The 23,540-nt window shown below is 36.1% G+C and overlaps 1 protein-coding gene across 1 annotated transcript in view; it reads right to left on the bottom strand.

Annotated features, from left to right (window-relative positions):
- The window catches only part of LOC110580771 (ovostatin homolog 2-like), a 50,026-nt gene extending 32,574 nt beyond the window's left edge, over positions 1–17,452 (bottom strand). Inside the window, 12 exon segments of the mRNA XM_021690433.2 lie at positions 619–856; positions 1,721–1,879; positions 2,215–2,324; positions 3,650–3,761; positions 7,152–7,269; positions 11,127–11,211; positions 11,689–11,857; positions 13,636–13,656; positions 14,099–14,151; positions 15,967–16,171; positions 16,889–17,072; positions 17,388–17,452. Coding sequence (XP_021546108.2) covers positions 619–856; positions 1,721–1,879; positions 2,215–2,324; positions 3,650–3,761; positions 7,152–7,269; positions 11,127–11,211; positions 11,689–11,857; positions 13,636–13,656; positions 14,099–14,151; positions 15,967–16,171; positions 16,889–17,072; positions 17,388–17,452 — 1,519 coding nt within the window.
- Between the last annotated feature and the right edge of the window lie 6,088 nt (positions 17,453–23,540).

Here is a 23,540-nt window from a genome sequence, read left to right as displayed (position 1 = left end):
AGCAATGATTAACTGAAAGCCTATTATGTGCTAGAAACTTGGTGAATAATACGCAGTGTACTGTGCAAGGGGGTATACAAAGCTCTGAGTTACTTAGACGGTCTGGCTTCGAGTAAGACAAGTCATTTCACTTCTTCACCACTGTTTCCTTATTTGTAAGATGGAGACATCCATAGGGCAGAAAAGTCTAGCTTTTCACTTGCCTTATAAGGACAGAATGGATAAATATGGGGACAGAACCAAAAGAGCGAATTCCTTTTACTGCTTATCAAAATGAGCCTTGCACCTTACTCTCTGGTATTTGCCTAATGTTGTACTCTCCTGAAGGGTCATGAATCCTTGATATGAGTTATAATAGAATGCTTAAAATAGTAGACTCTGAATAGTAAATTTTTCAACCTTAGGGAAATTGAAATTGCCTTGGATCTTTTTTATGTATCTGTTTGCTTATGTTTATGTGTTCATTTCCTAGTTTCTGTTTGTTCTTAATAGATCCAATAGTATTCCCAGCAAAGTGAGAAGGTTGGCTCACTCAGATACCATGGCATGATTGACATACCCCTTCCAAGCTGCACTGTGCTAAGCAGACAATTAGACAAGACCCAAGGATCCATCAACTGAGGCTTACCAAATAAAAGAAGTTGATATTTGAATCATCCCTATATGCTTCCCCATTTAGGGAGTAATGCACGGTAACAATCTTCTGTTGATTGCATCTAAGCTGCTTTGGCTCAGGAACAATCTTCAGGAAGCTATTGGTTCGGGAGTAAAAGCGTGAAACTGAGAAATAAGCGTCCACATACTCAGGTGTTAGCCAGCCGGAAGGATAGCAGTTCATAGGTCGAATATATGTGGCCTGATAAGAAAAGGAAAACAAAGGATCTTAGAGCTATAAAGACCCTTAAAGACAGGGATTATTCCAGAATGGAAGGTTTCTTATCGCTTCAAAGTAGAGAGGAATCTTAGCTTGTGGCTGATGTTTCAAATATCAAGTTACTGGAAGTAAAATAATAACACTTCCCTCTTTTTTGTATACAAAACATGACCATAATTGTATGTATATTTTATTAGGCCTATGCTAATTTATTTTCCCTTTGTAATTGAAGTCAGAGAATAGCCCCCTGTGTCTTTCAGCTATATTTGTACATGGACAAAGTGTTTAACTCCAAAACTCTATTTAAGAAGCAGAAAAATAGACATCATAGTATCTCCCCTATCTATGCATCAAATGATCAAAGGGGAAAAAAAGGCCAAATTATCTTCATGAACTATCTCTAGTTTCTCAGAGGAAAATATTGGCTGGTAGAGACTTTATAACAATTGTACCAGGCCATTATCTCATCCTCTTGAATAAGTATTCTCATGTATTATTTAATGAACAAATAAACATATAAAATACTCCAAATTTTAAAACCTTGTTAAGGTATATTCTTTTTTTTTTAAGACTTATTTATTTTTAGACAGTGGGGAGGTGCAGAGGTAGAGGGAGAGAGTGTCTAGCAGACTTCGCATTGAGCGTGGAGCCCAAAGGGGGCTCCATCTCACGACCCTGAGATCGTGACCTCAGCCAAAACCAGGAGTCAGATGCTCAACTGACTGGACCACCCAGGTTCCCCTAAAATATATTCTTAATACAAATGATCTTTTAAGAGATTCCTTATGTTCAAAACCCTAACACTCAAATACTCTGTGGGATCTCGTCTACTCTTTGATGTCTTACTTTCAGGTTGAACTCTTGATCGAATAGATCTGAAGTGTCAATAGAGAACGGAGCTTCCCCATTCTCATCTGTGGTGTAGTTTCCTATAATTCTGTTATTCAGCTCCAGTTGCAATAACTTGTTCACCATCGGTACATTATCAGGACCAGAAAATTTAAGCTGTGCACAAAAGAAAAAAAATAGCATTAAGTTTTAAAACTCAAAACATCACATTTCTACAGAGAAGGAATTTTTCTATTCCTAAGTGTGATTATTTATTTGTAATTTTATGAAATTCCTATAGACAGAAAAACGTGCTATTAAATAGATACATAAAATGGAAACAGCTATACTTTTATCTATTGCTTTCCCCCTGGGAATTTTTCTCATCTATCAGATGCAGTAAGGCTACAAATGTGTTACAAAAGTAGGAAAAACGTGTCCAGAAATTTTCAAAGGGCAATCCATGATCCCAGAAAATGAAACGAGAACATGTATTTTTAAGTCAGACCTACAGTTCCAAAATAAGAAATTCCTCTTCTATAGAAAGGATCCATGTTCTCAAAGCTCACACTGCCAAGCAATTGAGTGATAAAAGTAGAAGCTCTTTCACTGATCTGCACACCTGAAAGAAATGAAAAATAGTATAAGGGAGGATGCATTGTTTGATCAAGACCCTCAAAAGAAAAAACAGCTTAGAGGACATGCACAAACTTCTGGTACACAGAATTACATTCTTGTTCTACATTGAAAGGGAGGTGTGGATGCTTTGGAGCATGCTCCAGAATACTCCATATCTATGTGGTTATAATATACGTCAAACTGAACAATGTAATTAATATGAAAGTATTTGAATCAGAAGCAGGAGAAAATGCTTTTAATTTCCTTCCTCTGACCATTCTACTCAGTTCTGGCTAATAACTCCTTTTATAACACAGAATTTCATAGACACCTCTAGAATAAGGCTTTCACTTCCTTTATACATTTCCTTAGCCTACCAGATAACTATGCTTTTAGACTTTTGCCAGATAAGAAAAATATCTGAAAGCAAAGTAAATGGAAATGCACTGTGGTATCAGCAAAGCATGCGATAAGCAGAGGTAAACACATCTAGCTAAGTTACCATATGAATGTGACAAACATCCATAATGAATGCCATGACACAATTGATCAAGTACATTTATATAAAGCACTTTAATATAATATTATCCCAATAATTTTTAAGTAACAAGAAATAATTAGTAATTGAATCTGGTTTTCTCCACCCCAAATTTAATTTCACTTACTTTTTTTCTTTTCCATTCTTGTAACAGTTACTTATTGAGCACTTACTATGTGCAGTCTTGTAAATGTCTCATTAATGTTTTACACTTGCAAATGTCTCCATTTGTATCAAATTAGAGGTTGACAAACTTCTTCTGTGAAGAGGATCTCATAGTTACTATTCTAAGCTTGTGCACCACAAGGCGCACAGCTATTCAACCTTATAATTGTAGCTCTTGAGCAAAGTAAACAAATGTGGTCCTGTTCCAATAAACTTCACATCAGTAAGCATGGAGCTAGATGTGACATTCTAGATATTGTGATCTCTTGTATTAAATCAAAGATGAAACCCTGGCAATTGGTTATCAACTGATTGGCACAAAGTTAAAGAGAGATCCATAATTTATGAGCTTAGCTCTACTACTTCAGAAGAAGGATCCTTGTTCTGATTGATGCAGGCACAGAAGCAGTTACAAACACTTGGCATTTACATAATTAGTTTATTTTACATATTATGAGGAAAGTCTTTTTCAAAAGCAACCTTCAAGTTGACCTATTGACAACCATACTCCACTTGACTATGTTTAACAATGAATGATCTCTATTTGGTGAGTATTGATAACTCAATAAACTTCTACCCAGTAAGCTGTGTATATCCCCAGGTTGCCCATAAAGTGCGATCATTACCTGTCCCAAATTCCGTGACTGTTACAGTGGTATGAAATGACATGAAAAATTCTGTACGGTAGAGTTGGAAGACTTTCGTATTTACAACTTGAGTGATACAACCGTTTCTCAACTGAAAAATGAAGAGAAGGTATAATGAAAAGATTAGGGATTCAAAAGTCTTAAAAGGATGCAGAGTTTTAGCACAGATTTCTAACTGCCCCCCCACCACCCCATGGCTTCATCCCACAAACTTGTTGAAATGACCAAGAATTGCAAAAGAAGGGGTGGGAGTTCATCAGCAATTAAAGCAAGTTAAAGAGGTAATGTAATTTTTACAGATTTCAGGGATACTCTACTGAAAACAACGTAGATGAGGAACAAATTAAAGGATGAGTCTGGAAGTGGATGAAATTTTAAGAATTAGAGATTAAAATCATCTTGAGTCTTCAAGTGTGTAACACCAAAACACATTTTAAGATAAACTGTTCACTTAAAATAAGGAAAAATCTGCAGATAATCTTTCATTAGTGACATTAAGAATCAGAGAAATATAGGTTTAATTATATTTTAAAATAAACAATGTCTATTAATTCTAAATTTAAAATGTTAGAGGGATAGATCAATTCATTTGATTCTCAAAACTACCCTATGAGCTAGACCTCCATTATATGGATGAATAAACTGAAATACAGGTAGGTTATGTAATTTGCCCAAGGTCACACAGAAAGCGGTAGCTAGGCATTCTGATCCCAGAATATGCGCTCCTCTGAACTATCAGCTGTAATATTAACAACAACAAAACAGATAATTTTACTTCATCTATTTATAATATGGATTAAAAAGAAATATAAAATGTAATCAGAAGATTCTTAAGTGCCTTGAAACTAAGAGAAAAACACTTTTCAGTAATCCCCGAGTCAAAGAGATAAAAATCTTAACATTAATACCAAGGAAAAAAGTGCTTTGCATGAAAATCTATGGTATTAAGCTACGGTTAAAAGAAAAAGTAAAACACAGTGTGTGTGTGTGTGTGTGTTTTCCAAAGGTTTTTTAATTTATTTGAGAGACAGAGAGAAGGAGAGAGCGAGAGTGCGAGCAGAGGGGAGGGGCAGAGGGAGCGGGAGACGCACACTCCCCACTGAGGAGGGAGCCCCACATGTGGCTCCATCCCAGGACCCTGGGATCACGACCCTAAGCCGAAATCAAGAGTCGAGGCTTAACTGCCTGAGCCACCCAGGAGCCCCACACAATGTGTTTTTAACAAAAAGAAACAACTAACCTTTTTTAAACACAACAAAATAAAATTTTAGGGTGAGGAATGAATATGTTGAAAATAAAAATAAATGATTTAGGAACACAAAAGTAGTATCAGAAAGAAAATAATAAAACAAAATCAGAGAAAGTCAGAGAAAGGCCAATAAAATAAATGAAACTTTTATGAGCATGATTTAGAATAAAGAAGGAGAGCAAAGTTGTAAAAGATTAGGTGCTAACACAACCGAATATCCATTTGGAAGAAAACAAAATGTCTTATTTTAGACTGTAATCAAAAACTATTTTATGTTGATTAGAAAAATGTTTAAAATCTTAAAATGTTTAAATAGCTGTATGTACAACACGGTGGTAAGTGAGACCTTTTTCTGAGGCTGAGAACTTATAAACATTAGGAACTTTGATATCTCAAAAATAACACAATCAAAGTCATTATTTAAATAACAGACTTGAAAAAATTTGCTTAGAGGATGGAGGGTAATATTCATAATAAAAGAAAATTTCAATTTCACATGAACAGGGAAAACGGATAATTAAGAGTTCTTAAAAGAACAAATTCAAACTGATAACAAAAATATGAAAATATGTTCAAACTCATGAGTAATGCAAATTAAAACAAAATGAATTTCTATCAAAATGGCAACATTTTAAAAACTGCTATATGTATACTGCTGACAGTAATTTGGGAAAAACACTGTTCTCACATGTTGCTGACAGGAATCTGAATGCTTAAAAACATTTTGGGCAATAATATGCTAAAATTTTTAAAAATTAAAATTGGATGTATATATAATTCTATCTATCTATCATCTATCTACTTTGACTCATGGAACCCACTCCAAGGAATCTATATCAAATAAGTAAAACCACTCATATATAAGAATAGTTTTAGCAGATTATTTATTGCTTTATGTTCACAATGGGGGAAAAAGGCATTAGCTAAGAGAACACCTATCACTTGGTAAAACAGTTAACTAATGTATGTTATAATCACACCATGGAAAAATGCACTGCTGACGTGGAAAAATTCCACCCTGCCTTTCCTCGCCTGCAATTCCTATCTAAAAGATTTCTGCTTGTCTTGACCAAATATTGGTATTTACCTAAAGGATGTTCATCAATTTGGGGAGTAACTTCAGGACAATCAGACTTAAATTATAAACTGAAGTGTATACAAATTTCATATTCAAAGTCCAAAGTTGCTCCTCAAAGAAATGGGCAGAATTGTTTACTTAGGTGAAGATGCTGCAGATGGGGAAAGGAAATGGTGGCTTCAAAAATGAACTCAAATCTAAAGTAATACAAGTACATACTCTGAATTGCAGGTTTTGCAAGTGAACTTTTTTCAGAAGGACAATTCTAGGTTGCATGGTGTGTACAATCAGGGATTCATTTATTTAACAGATGACTAATGATTCCACACAGAAAGATCCGAGAGGTTAGTAGACAGTATATAAAACAAGAAAACGAGTAAGATTTTTCAAATTTAACAAATCTATGAATCCATAGGTGGGTGACAATTTACATGGCCTGGAGAATAAGAGACTATTGGTAGATGTTGTATTTGCTCTTCCTTCTTCACCTTATCTAGGTGAAACCTCCATTATCCACAAAATGAAAACAGTGTTGTTAAGTCCCTTTTATAAATTGAATTGTAGAGGCCAAGCGCAGGCCTCCCCAAACATGCCACTTTGGCATATTGATTATGTTATATAAATGTTACTTAAGAAACAGCCAGTGCGAGGACACTAAGACCCTCCTTGGTCCCCATGAAAGCAGGAAACAAATCTCCCATATGAAAGGCACTCTCAGGGCACTAAAAAGTAAATAGACATCCTTACCACTAGAGAGAGGGATTTGAAAGCCGAGAAAGCTGTGGAAATAAACCTTGTTCCTTTTTTCCTATCTACAACCTCAGCCCAAATTCCAATTAGAATTCCCTACTAATTAAAGCTCCTAAACATCTGTTTTCTTTATCCTGTCAATTCCTCACAAATTTATTGTCTCTTTGTTTAAAAAGTATAAAAACTACCTGCCTTGGTCATTTTGTTAGATCTCAGTTTCATTATGGGGCCTCCATGGGCACCTAATAAAACTCTGTTTTTTTTCTCCCATTAACCTGCTTCATGAAAATTTAATTCTTAGTCCAGTGGAAGACCATGAAGGGTAGAGGGAGAATTTTTCCTTCTCTACAGAATGAAATGAACAAGAACTTTTTTTTTTTTTGAGTAAAGATGATGATCTGTACCTGTGCAATAAATTGTTCACATATTTCATGGTTGTTGTTCTCACAATTCCCAGAGGAAAAAAATTCTCTGCACACCCGGATTTGGGCTTTCCCTTGCACAGGCTGGCCATACGTGTACCTGGCAGGAGAAAGTGTACATAATTACAGATGAACAATACCATGGGAATATTCTATGGGCTTCTTCAGAAATTATATATGAAATCTGTAATCTGTGACTACTCTAATGACGAAATTCAATTGGGAATCCTCATCTACTGGTTCTATCTTCCCCACAGAATTTGGGTTAAGTTAGGCACATGATCTGTTATGAGGATTCAACTGCTTTTCAAAAAATCAAACTCAGGGGGCACCTGGCTGGCTCAGTTGGTAGAGCATGTGACTCCTGTTCTCAGGGTCCTGAGTTTAAACCCCATGTTGGGCCCAGAGCTTACTTTAAAAAAGAGAAAGAAGGAACGGAAAAAAAAAAAATCAAATTCAAGGTAATGTAGAATCTAAAATCTCAGTAAATAGAATTTAATGATTAAATTGAGTTTTTACAATTATATTTTAGTCTAGTAGAAAAATTATAAAAATTGCAGCACTTTTTTTCTTTAGCGGAAAATATATATGCATATAAGTAACACGTGGATTATTCAGGATCTTAGAAAACTTCTAGATCGACACTTTAAACAATTCTCATTGTGCATCCAATAAATGTAGAAGGTAGGGAGATTGGCATAAACGAGATAAACTTTGATGAAAGGTACAATGTTTTAGGGGTGGGGTTAAATAAATATCTCATTTTCTCCTAAAACACACAAAAAACTACAACACAAGTTTTTTTTAAAGTTTCAGAGAGGCAAATACAGTTGATTTGGGTTTTTTTGTTACTTGAGGATTGTTTCCACTAAGATTTAGAAAAACAGTTAACGAATGTGAAATTAGTAAATAGTAAAACTGAATATAATTACATTTATCAATTATAACATTTTTCCCCTAATTGTTGGACACTAGTATATACCCGATGTTTATGTAGATTATCTCATTTATTTTTTTAAGTGATTCTGAGATGTAGGTGCATTATCTCATTGTACAGATTAGTATAATTGAGATCAAACAACTCACTTCTCCACACTGTAAGATATGGAATTAAAATTCAAACTTAGATCTTCCTCACTTCCCATAGTCCATGCTCTTCACATTCCACTAATTAGTTTTTCTTTATTTGAAAATTCTCAATGCTTCTGAGACTCAACCCAAATCACTAAAATCATCTGTGAGCTCTAAATATCAATTACATGAAAATAGAGGCAAGGCTAAGATCAGGCCACAAATGTTATACTTGCACATATCTTGTTAGTTCTTACTGTCTTTTGCTTACAAAATAAAACTCTTATTGTAGTATTATCTATGGGTTAACACATGCCCATGAAATACGTAGCTCAAATTTTCATACAGATCAGAAAGAATAAAAAATTCTGAATAGATGTGTGATTTGAAAAGCTTTTGGTGGATACCAATGCATTTTATTAAAATCCCTTTGCCTGTAGGTAAGTTTTCTTCCCTTCTAAAAGCTTAATTCATCTTGGAGGTTGTTGGCTAAAATAATCTGATTTGCTGTTATTTTCTCTAGCTGTCCCAAGTTAAGCCTGGGGAATACTAAAGAAACAATGCACAGACAGCACATACAACCTGAAGTAGGCAACTCATTTACTCCTCTTCACTCCTGGACATACTGATTTCATTCCTTCTGTTCCTGCAGCCTGCCCAGAAATAACTTTGTAGCCAGCAGAGCTTCTGTCTCAACCACCTGGTCCTGTTGCAGGATATCATTATTGCTGATACTGACATACTACTTAATGTCAAACATACGTGGAATGTAAGGTTAAAGAAGTGTCAAGAAATCCCAATTCCGTATCAACATTTAGCTTAGCACGTCTCTTACAAAGGCGATACTTGATAAATATTTTGGCTCTCCTGATATGTGCGTTGTACTTTTTTAGCATAACACTGGGCCGATGAATTATAGGTGTTAATCCCATTGACAATTCTGGCTCCGGGTAGGGTTTTACCAGTAAAACTAGCTTAGGATCCTGGAGTTTTTGAAGCTTATATTGATTATCCCCTTATTTTTAACACACATAATCTCCATCTCTCATATATTACATTCATAAGATTCTGGCACATGTCAGCTACTCTTCCCTGAAACAAAAAAATATTGTTATGATTTCCCTAGAGTCCAAAGGACATTGTAAAAAGTGTCAGCCTTTTACCCAATATGTCTTTAAAATGCCTTTAATATTCTCCAAAATACTTTGAAAATGCTAAAAAAATATTTTAAATACTTTGAAAATGCTCAAAAGGAAGTAATTTCCATGTCATCAATTAAATAGTTTAAACAAATATGTTAAATATTAAATTTTTAATTGTTTATATAAATTACAACAGAGGTCTTGGTTAGGAGAGTACCTCTGAAGCCAAATAACATTGGTCGAAATCCAATGCTAGATCTGCCATCCAAAAGCTCTATTAATGTTGATAAATTATTTCAATTCTCTGTGTCTTGTTACCCTTCTTTCTAAACTAGAGATGATAATAGCTCTTGTCTCATAGCATTGTGGTAAGAATATAATGAATGTAATGCTCAAGGCAGTAACTGGCATTCAGTAAATATTAACTATATTAATTATTATTAGAAATTTGAGAAAAGGCGTCACACCTTTAAAAATATAAAAGACATTAGAGGGGCGCCTGCGTGGCTCAGTCAGTTAAGCGTCTGCCTTCGGCTCAGGTCATGACCCCAGAGTCCTGGGATCGAGCCCCACGTCCGGCTCCCTGCTCAGTGGAGAGCTTGCTTCTCCCTCTCCCTCTGCCTGCCTCTCTGCCTACTTGTGCTCTCTCTCTCTCTCTCTCTCTGTCAAAAAGATAAATAAAATCTTAAAAAAAAAAAGACATTAGAAATAATTTCTCAAAAAAATGAAAATTTCTCAAGTCATATGAATTTTTTCACATTAAGAGGAGTCAAATTAATCTTAATTAAATTGATAAAATATCTTCTTTCCCACTATGACATTTTCAAGAGTTTCTTTTCTTTCTTTCTTTTTTTTTTTTTAAATGAATACACCAATGATGGTAATGATTCAATGAGGCAGGCACTTCTGTATCAGCTGTTGGAATTTATGCTGACACAATGTATTTAGTGAGTAATATGGCAATCAAAACCTGAAAGAGTGGGCGCCTGGGTGGCTCAGTCGTTAAGCATCTGCCTTCGGCTCAGGTCATGATCCCAGGGTCCCGGGATCTAGCCCCGCATGGGGCTCCCTGCTCAGCGGGAAGCCTGCTTCTCTCTCCCCCCCCCCCCCCCATCCCGGCTTGTGTTCCTGCTCTCACTATCTGCTATCTGTCTCTCTGTCAAATAAAATAAATAAAATCTTAAAAAAAACAAAACAAAACCTGAAAGAGCATTATACATTTTTTCTTGATAATTCCAATACTGGACATCTTTCTTAAGTAATTAATTTTTAATTCAGAAGCTACTTCTTATACACAAGGACATATACTATAATAGTATTTCTTACTAGGAAAACAAAATCAAATAGCCTATATGTTATATAATAAAAGAAAAGTTAATTTGGTATGGCCATATAGAGATATACTCATGTAGCAAGGAATTGGAATTCATGAAAGAGTGGCTGAATATGAAGGCATGTTTTCTTAATTACAGCGGGTGAAAAAGTATGATTGCAGTTGTGCAAAATATTCACAAAAGATTAGAAGAAAATAAATCACAACGTAAATGGCAATTGGTAGAATTAATTACATGTAATTTCTTATATTTTTCTTTATCTTTTCCAAATATTTTACAATGAGAATTCATTACTCCTCTAATAATCTTAACGTAAGCATATAAGTAATTGAAGTTACATGGCTAATTTTATTTCTCATTCTTTCTGAGCTTTGTATTGACCTGTGGAGTCAAATCTCCTGAATACTTACTTAGCACATACATTCACTTGGAATTCATCATCCGAAATAGCTACTGTTTGTGGTGCACTGACCTTAACTTCAAACCTGGGCAACACTGGAAATACAAAGAAATAGACTTCAGTCCCTACAATCACTGGTGAGAAAAACTTATCGCAATCTTGTAACTAAGTATGCCTCTGTGCACAACATTGTCCTATGTATGCATCTATATACACCACGTTTCAATTGCCCCAAATTCTGTGTAAGTGATAGTGTCTTTCTCTTTTCTACTCCCAGAACTTCACATTTTTTTTTTATTATAGTCTTTTACATCATGTAGAAGGTTGTCAGGATTCTAGAAGATGAGATATTTCCTAGGTAGAAGAGTCAGGGGTTAGAATCAGGCTATGGGACAAGGAGTGAAGAACAAGAAAAGAGAGATGATAAAGCAGAAAACCCCAAGAAAGGAAAATGGCAGAAAACTAAATCAAGCCTCATCGACTTTTGCCTAAATCTAACATAAAAAAAATTTTTTTTTGAGTCCTTTGAGCCCTGCATTTATACAGAACAACCATAAGTAGTATTTAGTTACCGTATCTATCAACAGTAAATTGGTGTGTCAATGTCTTTCCTGATTTTATTCTCACAAAAATAGAGTAATCTCCAAACATTGGTTCTGAAATCAGTTGGAATGAGAGTTGGGTTATATTTTGAAAAGAGGTCACATTTTGCCATTGAAAAATTCTATTGTTTTGAGGATCCTAGAAATAAAGAAGAAGTAAAATCAGAGGTCATAAAGAGTATTAGTCTTTCCTTCTTTATTTTGGGTATTTTCTGTACTTAATGTAAGTAAAGAAAATTACCATTTTATTGAACTAATACCTCACACTGTAAAAATAACATAACTTTCTCAGGTATTCAAATTCAATTAATATTAATATTCAATTAATATAGTATATCTCTGGTAAACACCCCCTAAAATAAGAACAATAACCTGTAATAAAGGCTTTGGATTTTTGTCTTTCTGAACCAGAGCTGCATAGTTAAAAAAATTTAAAACTCAATGTGTCTGCTCCAGAGTAGTGCTTTCCAAAGTAGAGTGGACCCACACCAGTAGAAGCATATGGAGGTATTTATCCTAACAGATACTTATAAAGATTGTCCCTGGTGTTTTATTTGGTAAACAAATTGGTCATGAATTTTCACACTGCATGCAAAAGCTGTTCAGTGGAAGTTCTATAATAAGAATGGATTGATAACGCCACCCTTTCTCCTTTACTTGCTTTTAGTATATTGCAGCTTATGTGAGCCAGGCTCACATAAGTTCTGATTAAAGAACTCCTGATAAAAAGATTTTTACAAAGAAACAAAAATATTATTTACTACTCACTTAATTTTAATTTTTTTTCCTTTCACCTATGATAAAGTCTAGAAAACTAAATTAATTTTCCAGGCTCCCTTTCAGTAAGGATTGCCCATGTGACTAAGTGTTGGCCAACTGAAAATAAGTAGAAGTCACTGGGAAATTATTTCTAAAAGAATCAGATGTAGCTGGCATTGAGAATAAAACAATGCACAGAGGATGGCAGGGAGGTTAAGTAGAAGAAGCCTGGATCCTTGGTAATACTATGCTGTTCCCGTCCCCATCTGCGAGCACCTACACTTAGACGTAGCAGTTTGTGAAAACAATAAACCTTTTACTCGTTGAAGCCAATGTTAGTTAAGCTCTCTGTTGCTTTCAATGAAATACGACACTAGCTGAATTAGGATGTGAAGATAATACTATTTACGGATTACTAATGACGTAGAAAACACGGAAATGGCCAACTTGATATTTATCCTACTAGAAGGATGAGCTATTTGCCACCCATATAACAAAGTAAAAAAAAATTCAAATTATAAAGAAGCCTATTTGAACTAGGCATTTACATACATGTTCATTAATGAAGATCTCAGCGTATTAACATTTAGACTGAGTTAATAATAATGGTACATATTGCATGTAGAAATTAAAATGCATATGTTGGAGTTGATTGATACGAACGATTTACTGACAGACATAAGATTTGAAATGAGTTTGAAAGCCACACTACTGCAATAGAGATTTGAAAGCGAAGTGTCCATTCTGTAATGATATCACCTAATTTAATTCAAATCTTTAGGTGTTTATGTTTTCTATTTCCTTACAACAAGATGTGGTTAAATTAAGATTGAGAAGGGCCAGTAGCCCAAACTAAGCAATTTTAAATATAAAACTCCCTTAGAAGGAGCCCAATCTTTTATTTTCCATGAAAACTCATTACTGCACTTGCCACACAGGACCTACACTAAACGTGGCAGCCCTTTATTTACATCTTCATCTGATGCCTTACACTGTGTATGGAGATAAAGGTTTTTCTTCCCTTTATTTCAGTTATCTTAATTTCTAACACATGTAAGGAAAACTAGACACGCATCATTATTTATCTGAATATTTAAAAAATGAGTGCTTTCAGAAAATAGTTAATCTTGAGAAATTGTGATAAAGCGGATCACTTACCTGAAGTGTGATCAATGGATACTGAAAAAAAAAAAAGAACCTGCAGGTTAATATTGTAATAGTGCTTTTTTTTTTTTTGCCAGATATTGCATTATTAAGATTATCTGACTTAGTGTTGAAACAGTCTTAACTCTCCCAGAAGACAAAATTTTTATAGCTAAGCATGCCAAGAAAACCCCAAACATGAAGGAGCTCCTGAACCTCATCAGGGAAGTCGAAAGCTGGTTCCATGCAACCCATCATTCCCCCTTATATGATGAGAAGACCTAAAGAAGTATAGTTCACTCACTATAAAGGGAAGTTCTCAGTTTGGGGGTCAGCTTTGAAACTATGCCTGTATAGTATTCCATGCCAGAACTGATTTCCGTACTTATAGAAAGCTTCCTTGATGACACTTTATACAGCAATGGATTTGTTTATTTTGCTTTGATTTAATTGTACCATTAGAAAGTATTGAACTCACCAAATCCTCAACAGGTCTGAACTTGGTATCCAGTGTCACAATGCGAATTTGTACTAAAAGAGAAGAGGAAGAGGGGACAATATGTTTTCTTGTTATTCCTCTCCCAGGTTATGGTTGCTTGTAAATAGATATAGAAATTAATTGTCTTGCTATTACAGAATGCTATACTCCCTTCGCCCCTAGCTCTCACTTGACCCTTTGAAAGTTGGGTTCTATTTGGAAAGATCTCTTATTACACATTTGTAATTCCTCTGTTGCCGATTGCTCTGTTATTACCAAAGCTGACAGTAGCTGCTGCCACCACCAGAAACTTCTACCCTAAATGCCCACAGGGATACCTTAAAAATTGGTGCCGGAATTAATCATAGAAAGACAAGTGTGAAATATGTATAGTAGGAGTTATACTCCTCCTACAATTTTCCTGGAAAAATATATTAATGTTAGCAAACATTAAATTAATTTTAGTAGAATTCCAGAAAGACCATTTTAACTACCTTTGTATACATAGCTGTCATCATAGCTTTTAACAAGTCGAGAGAATGTAACGCAGCAAAACATCTCACTGTATGAATTCTGTTTTAATTCTTTTAAGTAAATCATACAAATATGTAACATTAGAAGAAAATATATAGATGCTGTCATCCAACCCCCTAAATTTATAAATGAGAAAACTGAAAATCTCAAAGAGCTGAATTTACTTGGCAAAACCCAATAATTTATCAACAGAGCCAAAACAATGACCACATCCTTCAGAATCCTAGTTTGGTGTTCTTTCCGCTACCTTTTATTTAACACAATAATAAAGAAAATTAGAAGGACTCTGCTCTGCTTAGATTATCAGATTTGTGATTATTTCTACTGGTATGAATAATAATAATAATAATAATAATATCATTTGCAAAGTCTTTACTGGGTGCTAGGTACTATTTTACATTGACTATCTTATTTTACTCTCACAATATTTCTGCAAGTGAGTCATTTTTAGTATCTCTATTCTACAGAGGAAAAAAAAATGAGTCTAAACAGAGGTTTAATTAGCTTGCCCATTTGGTAAATTATGGGGCAACAAGTGAAACCAAATAATGGTTTGCTCATAGTCATTATATTATGGAAGTCTGTCACTAGAATTTTTAAAACGTGAAAGTGGCATGCACGAGTTTAAGAAGCCAAGCATTCAATTTTTTTATTATGTTAATCACCATACATTACATCATTAGTTTTTGATGTAGTGTTCCATGATTCATTGTTTGCATATAACACTCAGTGCTCCATTCAATACGTGCCCTCTTTTTTTTTTTAAGATTTATTTATTTGAGAGAGAGAATGAGATAGAGAGAGAGAGCATGAGAGGGGGGAGGGTCAGAGGGAGAAGCAGACTCCCCGCTGAGCAGGGAGCCCGATGCGGGACTCGATCCCGGGACTCCAGGATCATGACCTGAGCCGAAGGCAGTCGCCCAACCAACTGAGCCACCCAGGCGCCCCATAATACGTGCCCTCTTTAATACCCATCACCAGGCTAACCCATCCTCCCACCCCCCTCCCCTCTATAACCCTCAGTCCGTTTCTCAGAGTCCATAGTCTTTCATGGTTCATCTCCCCCACCGATTTCGCCCCCTTCATTTTTCCCTTCCTACTATCTTCTTTTTTTTTTTAACATATAATGTATTATTTGTTTCAGAGGTACAGGTCTGTGATTCAACAGTCTTTCACAATTGTGTAAGAAGCCAAGCATTCAGTTAATGGAGTTGGAAGGCACTGTTTCCTAACTGATCTGGACAACCAGTAGAAATTCTAGAAATCCACGATCCCATAACGTTTTAAACTTAAGACTGACATTCACGTGTTTGGATTGCTTTAAATTTGAAGACTGTGTTCCTGAGGCCAGTGATACAAAGGAAACATGCACATTGACTTACTATTCTCTCCAGGTTTGTAGATGGGTTTATCTGTCTGCATAAAAGTTACCGTCTCCTCTGAAGTGAGTGCTACAGATCTCCTCTCGAAGATTTTAAGCGTCTCTCCTTTAGCCAACAATGTCACAAAAGCCAACTGCTCAGAGGACTTCTGAGAAACCTGTTTATGTTAAAGAGCAGAGAATGGGAAAACAGTTTTTAGACATTAAGCTGGTAAACAATGTCTTAATTTGGTTTCTTAAGCTAAGAGCCTCCAGAGAGCACATTGTTTCTTAACAGGAGGTGTGGAGACCACTTTTTACAATTCCTTTATTGAGCGTGAGGACAGTTTCTAGTAAACTTATTTTTATGTCTGCTAGCCTTCTATTTTCTTTTTTCCTTGCCCTGAGTCCCAGTCTTGCTTCTCTTTACCTGGATTCTCTTTCCTCATATTGTTAAATGGTTCTGTTTAAAAAGCAGTGATTGCATTTTATTATAACTTCCTGTGAAAGAAAAATGGCAATATTTCACAAGTTTTGTGGCATGGGTTCCTCTCAGGAATTCTCTAGTTCTACTCCCTAGTTTCCACAATTCATCCCAAATCAAGATTTGTTATCTCTCTTAAAATGATTTTTATGTAGGGGCGCCTGGGTGGCTCAGTCATTAAGCGTCTGCCTTCGGCTCAGGTCATGATCCCGGAGTCCTGGGATCGAGCCCCGCATCGGGCTCCCTGCTCAGCGGGAAGCCTGCTACTCCCTCTCTCACTCCCCCTGCTTGTGTTCCCTCTCTCACTGTGTCTCTCTCTGTCAAATAAATAAAATCTTTAAAAAAAATGATTTTTATGTAATAATTTCATCACCCCAACAGAAGCACTGAAAGGGCAAATCCAGTGCCTCACCTGGAAATCTGCACAAGCATAGAAGTTATCCTCTTCCACAGACTGATCAAAAATTGTGGTATTGTATCCATCATATTCTAAGACGACACTCAAGGATATGGATTCATTAAGGTTTGAAAGGTGGAGACAAGCCTTTTCGGCAGAATGACTCTGCATCACGGAGGAGACCCATAGGATATACTTTCTATGCAAAGAAAGTGATCAACACGTTAAACAAGTGTAGCAGAAATGCAGAACATGCATCAGAAACAATTTTAGCTTATTGAAATATTCTAAAGCATTTTTCATTGTATTAAAATAATCTTGAGTATGCAGAGAGTTATCTTAAGAAAAATATGTCCATTCCCTTCATACACTTGTTTAAAATTCATAAGGCAAACCAGCACTCAGTCGCAGAAGTTGAAATGGTGAAATACAATCAAATTTTAACACAGAACGCATTTAATAAGGTCACTTTGCTAGTACTATAGTAAGAATAAAGGGTATAACATTTCCTTACGGTTCTGAGGCCACAGAAACAGCAAAATGAAGCCAAAAGGTGCTCAGAAAAATGATGGGCACCATTTTATCCTGGTGTCTGAACAATAAAGACTTAAAGGTAAATACTCAATCTCTCTCTTTCTTTCTTAGTATATGTTAGCTGCCCCAACTATCCACTTTCTTTTCTTCCTTCTACTGTGCCTCGCTCTGTACCTCTTTGCTTTTATAGTAACCCACAATGAAGGATCAGCTACTTTTTGGAACAAGTCACAGAGGACCCACCAATCACATTTAGATGGCCTCTCCCATTACTTGGCGGGGTGGGGTGCAGGGGAGGGGTGGTGGTGGTGGTGCTTGTCATTTTGTACACAACTTCCTTCTCAAGTTCACTGAATGCTGCTCTCTGTTTTTGGAATCAGCAGCACAGGTTGAGCAGGAAGAAAGAGAAAACAAAGAAAGCAGTTTTGTGACACGTGGGAGTTCATTAGTTTAATTTAGCATTTCCCTCCCAGGGCTGATCGCAGTATCAAAAGCAGTAATAGACAGGAATTTGCACTTGGAAGAAAAATCCCTCTCGGAAGAGCTGTTATCATCCCAATTGCCAAAAGGTAAATTTTTCATGCTGCTGAGAAAAGTAGTATATCTGATGTTGTCAAAACACAGATGCAAATAGATATCTCAATATAGGCCCATCTTACAGATAATTGAGACTGTTGTTATTTTTTTTTTTTATAAATTCCTAATACAGAATACAACATTTAAAATATTGATATATGGTCAACATTTACTACGATTTTCTTAGTAAGATTTTCTTTACAATGTTCAATATCCTTTTCTACCCTAAATATAATAAGAAAAAAAATTAAAGAAAAGGTAATAAATATATGTGTGTGTACACACCTACTGATCACTTCTAGGCCCCCCCCCCCCCAAAGGGCTTTGTCATAATTTGGTTCCAAAACATTTCTAAAAGGAAAATGAGCCATGCCAAAGAAACTCACGATCTCTTGACTGTGTCTATAGTGTGTTAATTTTCCCACTTGTCTTCTTTTTTTTATTTTCTTTTTTCTTTTTTTAAGATTTTATTTATTTACTTGACAGAGAGAGAGCACAAGCAGGGGGAAGGGAAGGGGCAGAGGCAGAGGGAGAAGCAGGCTCCCCACTGAGCCGGGAGCCTGACGACGCAGAACTCAATCCCAGGACCCTGGGATCATGACCTGAGCCGAAGGCAGACACTTAGCAGACTGAGCCACCAGGTGCCCTTTTCTTTTCTTTCTTTTTTTTTTTATAACATATTTTCTGTTTCAAGTATTGATGGAGTTAGAACATGTGGTTTGAAGAATGTTACATTGTGTCGAGAAGAGAGAACTGGTTTCAGTCTTTATTTCTAAAAGAAATAGGCCGGCAGGCGACAGGGCAAGGGCAAATACAAAGTGAAAAACCATAGCAATTATACAGATGAGGAGCTGTGATGAGGTAGTTAAGAGGCCTCAGGAATGTGAGAGCAAGGGCTCCTTGGAGACCACACTTTGTATTCCACTGCTGAAGTGTGTTCACAAAGTCTCTGACCATGTTGCTCTCTCAGTACAATTCCTCATTTCTATGTAGGACTTTTGTTTTTGTCTGCCTTTTCTCTATTCCTGCATAAGAAGTCAAATCTCTTGAATTCTCTGCTTCAGCATTAATCCTCAATTGTCGACCTGTCCTGCCAGTTTTATGATTTAATTTCTTTTCACTGGAAACTCAAACTGTTCATCTCTGTTTTTGACCAAATTCTTAACCTCTGATAGCCCCTCAAGCTTATTCTTAGAGCACTCTCTCCACTCCACTCCCCAGACTCATAAGATAAATCACTAGCTTCCCGAACAATTGAAGCTCACCAGCTTTCACTCACCAGTTCAAGGCAGACAGCCGCCACAAGGCAGATTGTTTATAGATCAAAGCAACTAATTCTTTATTCCCAGGGCTGATAAATCCAAAGGATTGAAACTTCTCTAAAATATTTGCATTTTTCCAAATGTAAAACTTTCATGCTGATTAAATGACTCTGTTTATCTTAACTTTAATCAAGGCAATTTACCGCTAACAAAAATGTGTATTTTACCCAATTATCTTAATTCATCTTCAGGACTAACATGTTTTTACAATATTGCTTTCCCCAAATATAATTTTATCTGATTAAAGTGGTCTTCAGGTTAATGGGCTCTTGTCCCAGAGACTTCAGGTATTAATCCAACCTTACCTATTGAGTACTTGCAATGAATAGGCAATAGGGCTAGGTTCTAGAGATCAAAAGATGGGTAAGACTCAATTCTCTAAAGCAGTTTACCTTCTAGTAGAGAAGGGAATGAAGAAAGGAAGGAAGGGAGGATAGAAGAAGAGAAGGAAGAAAGAAAAGAAAGGGAAGGAAGAGAGGGAAAGGGGGAAGGACATGGGAGAAGGGAGGAGGGAGAGAGAGGATGAAGGAAGGGAGGAACTACAGACAAGAGAGGGTATTTCCTGAGCACTCTGTATGTAGCAGGCAGGATACTAGGGGCTGATAGTGACAGTATCTCATTGAATCCTCAGAAAATACAATTTTAAATGTATTACTTATTCTTCTTTTACGAGATAAGAAAATACAGTATCAGAAAAAGTCATTAATTTTCAGAGTCTCTCAGACAGTAAGTTTGGGAAGAAGTTCTTTTAACAATCATACATTGAATGAGATCAAAGGGTTATGTTCATAGGTAAGAATATGAAAGGACATGGATTAATATACTATGTTCTAAGTTCTCAGTAGGTTTCTGCTGAGCAAAGGCATATGCTATGGAAAACAGATATTACATCATCATTTGACAGATTCAATACTGTTTAAGTTATTGGTACTTACTGCTAAGGGAATAGCTCTATTCACTTCATTCAGTATGTATTTATTAAGTACCTACTATCTGCCAGAATTGTGGTAGATGGTAGGAATGAAGAGGTGAATATAAGTTTTGGAGTTATCATTCCATTAGGAAGGGCAGAGGCTCAATAACTAATAATTCATTACAATCATGGTAAGTATCACAGAAGAGAACAACAGGGCACTATGGGAATGTATGTTGGGGAGTACTTAGTATTAAACCAGATCCTGGTGATAAACAGATGAGCGAGCCCACTTCTTTTCCTAGAACAGTTCACTGTCTACTCTGCAGGATGTGTAAGCACAAAATGCAATGCCATGTGATGGAAAGACCACTCTATATTGAAACCGTGAACAATGCTCAATGGAATCACATTAAAACAATAAACTGGAAAGTTGGAAAAGAATTTAATAAGAAGGCTTTGAGTTGGAAATATTAACATGATTATGAATTTTCCAGGTATAGTAGAAATTAAAGAAATTATTACTGATGTAACAGCTTTAAAAAAGTTTTTTTTTTAATTCAAGTATAATTACTATACAGTGTTTTATTAGTTTCAGGTGTATAATATAATGATTCAACAATTCTATCCATTACTCAGTACTCAACATGATAAGTGTACTCTTAATCCTTCACCTATTTCACCCATCCCTTCACCCACCTCCTCTCTGGCAAGCACGTTTGTTCTCTATACTTAAGATTCTGGTTTTTTGAATGTTTGGGTCAACCAAGAAATCAAAGAAGAACTTAAACAATTCATGGAAATCAGTGAGAATGAAAACACATCGGTCCAAAACCTATGGGATACTGCAAAGGCGGTCCTAAGGGGAAATACATAGCCATCCAAGCCTCACTCAAAAAAGTAGAAAAATCTCGAATTCACCAACTAACTCTACACCTTAAAGAACTAGAGAAAATGCAACAAATGACGCCTAAGCCATGCATTAGAAGAGAAATAATTAAAATTAGAGCAGAAATCAATGAATTAGAAACCAGAAACACAGTAGATCAGATCAACAAAACTAGAAGTTGGTTCTTTGAAAGAATTAATAAGATTGATAAACCACTGGACAGACTTATCCAAAAGAAAAGAGAAAGGACCCAAATTAATAAAATTATGAATGAAAGGGGAGCGATCACGACTAACACCAAGGAAATAGAAACAATTATTAGAAATTATTATCAACAACTATATGCCAATAAACTGAGCAATCTGGATGAAATGGAGGCCTTCCTGGAAACCTATAAGCTGCCAAGACTGAAGCAGGAAGAAATGGACAACCTGAATAGGCCAATAACCAGCAACGAAATTGAAGCAGTGATCAAAAACCTCCCAAAAAACAAGAGTCCAGGGCCTGATGGATTCCCTGGGGAATTCTACCAAACATTCAAAGAAGAAATAATACCTATTCTCCTGAAGCTGTTTCAAAAAATAGAAACAGAAGGAAAACTTCCAAACTCATTCTATAAGGCCAGCATTACCTTAATCCCCAAACCAGACAAAGACCCCATCAAAAAGGAGAATTTCAGACCGATATCCCTGATGAACATGGATTCCAAAATCCTCAACAAAATCCTAGCTAATAGGATCCAACAACACATTAAAAGGATCATCCACCACGACCAAGTGGGATTTATCCCCGGGATGCAAGGGTGGTTCAACATTCACAAATCAATCAATGTGATAGAACACATTAATAAGAGGAGGGAGAAGAACCATATGGTCCTCTCAATTGATGCAGAAAAAGCATTTGACAAAATACAACATCCTTTCCTGATTAAAACTCCCCAGAGTATAGGGATAGAGGGAACATTCCTCAAGCTCATAAAATCCATCTATGAAAAACCCACAGCGAATATCATCCTCAATGGGGAAAAGCTGAGAGCCTTTCCCTTAAGATCAGGAACACGTCAAGGGTGCCCACTCTCACCACTGTTGTTCAACATAGTACTAGAAGCCCTAGCAACAGCAATCAGACAACAAAAAGAAATAAAAGGTATTCAAATTGGCAAAGAAGAAGTCAAACTCTCTCTTTTCACAGACGACATGATACTTTATGTGGAAAACCCAAAAGACTCCACCCCCAAATTACTAGAACTCATCCAGCAATTCAGTAATGTGGCAGGATACAAAATCAATGCACAGAAATCAGTTGCTTTCTTATACACTAACAACACAACTGTGGAAAGAGAAATTAGAGAAACGATTCCATTTACAATAGCACCAAAAACCATAAGATACCTCGGAATAAACCTAACCAAAGAGGTAAAGGATCTATACTCTAGGAACTATAAAACACTCATGAAAGAAATTGAAGAAGACACAAAAAGATGGAAAAGTACTCCATGCTCATGGATCAGAAGAATAAACATTGTTAAAATGTCTATGTTACCCAGAGCAATCTATACCTTCAATGCCATCCCGATCAAAATTCCAATGACATTTTTCAAAGTGCTGGAACAAACAATCCTAAAATTTGTATGGAATCAGAAAAGACCCCGAATCACCAAGGAGATGTTGAAAAAGAAAAACAAAGCTGGGGGCATCACGTTGCCCGATTTCAAGCTATATTACAAAGCAGTGATCACCAAGACAGCATGGTACTGGCACAAAAACAGACATACAGACCAATGGAGCAGAATAGGGAGCCCAGATATGGACCCTCAACTCTATGGTCAAATAATCTTCGACAAAGCAGGAAAGAATAGCCAATGGAAAAAAGACGGTCTCTTCAATAAATGGTGCTGGGAAAATTGGACAGCCACATGCAGAAGAATGAAACTCGACCATTCTCTAACACCATACACAAAGATAAACTCAAAATGGATGAAAGACCTCAATGTGAGACCGGAATCCATCCAAATCCTAGAGGAGAACATAGGCAGTAACCTCTTTGACATCGGCCACAGCAACTTCTTTCAAGATACATCTCCAAAAGCTAGTGAAACAAAAGCAAAAATGAACTTTTGGGCCTTCATCAAGATAAAAAGCTTCTGTACAGCAAAGGAAACAGTCAATAAAACAAAGAGGCAACCCACAGAATGGGAGAAGATATTTGCAAATGACACTACAGATAAAGGTCTGGTATCCAAAATCTATAAAGAACTTCTCAAACTCAACACCCAAAAAAACAAAGAATCAAGTCAAAAAGTGGGCAGAAGAGATGAAAAGACACTTCTCTGAAGAAGACATACAAATGGCTAACAGACACATGAAAAAATGTTCATCATCATTAGCCATCAGGGTAATCCAAATCAAAACCACACTGAGATACCACCTTACA

This window comes from Neomonachus schauinslandi, chromosome 5 (assembly GCF_002201575.2).
Source record: "Neomonachus schauinslandi chromosome 5, ASM220157v2, whole genome shotgun sequence".
NCBI lineage: Eukaryota > Metazoa > Chordata > Mammalia > Carnivora > Phocidae > Neomonachus > Neomonachus schauinslandi.
This window is presented reverse-complemented; position numbering and strand designations above follow the sequence as displayed.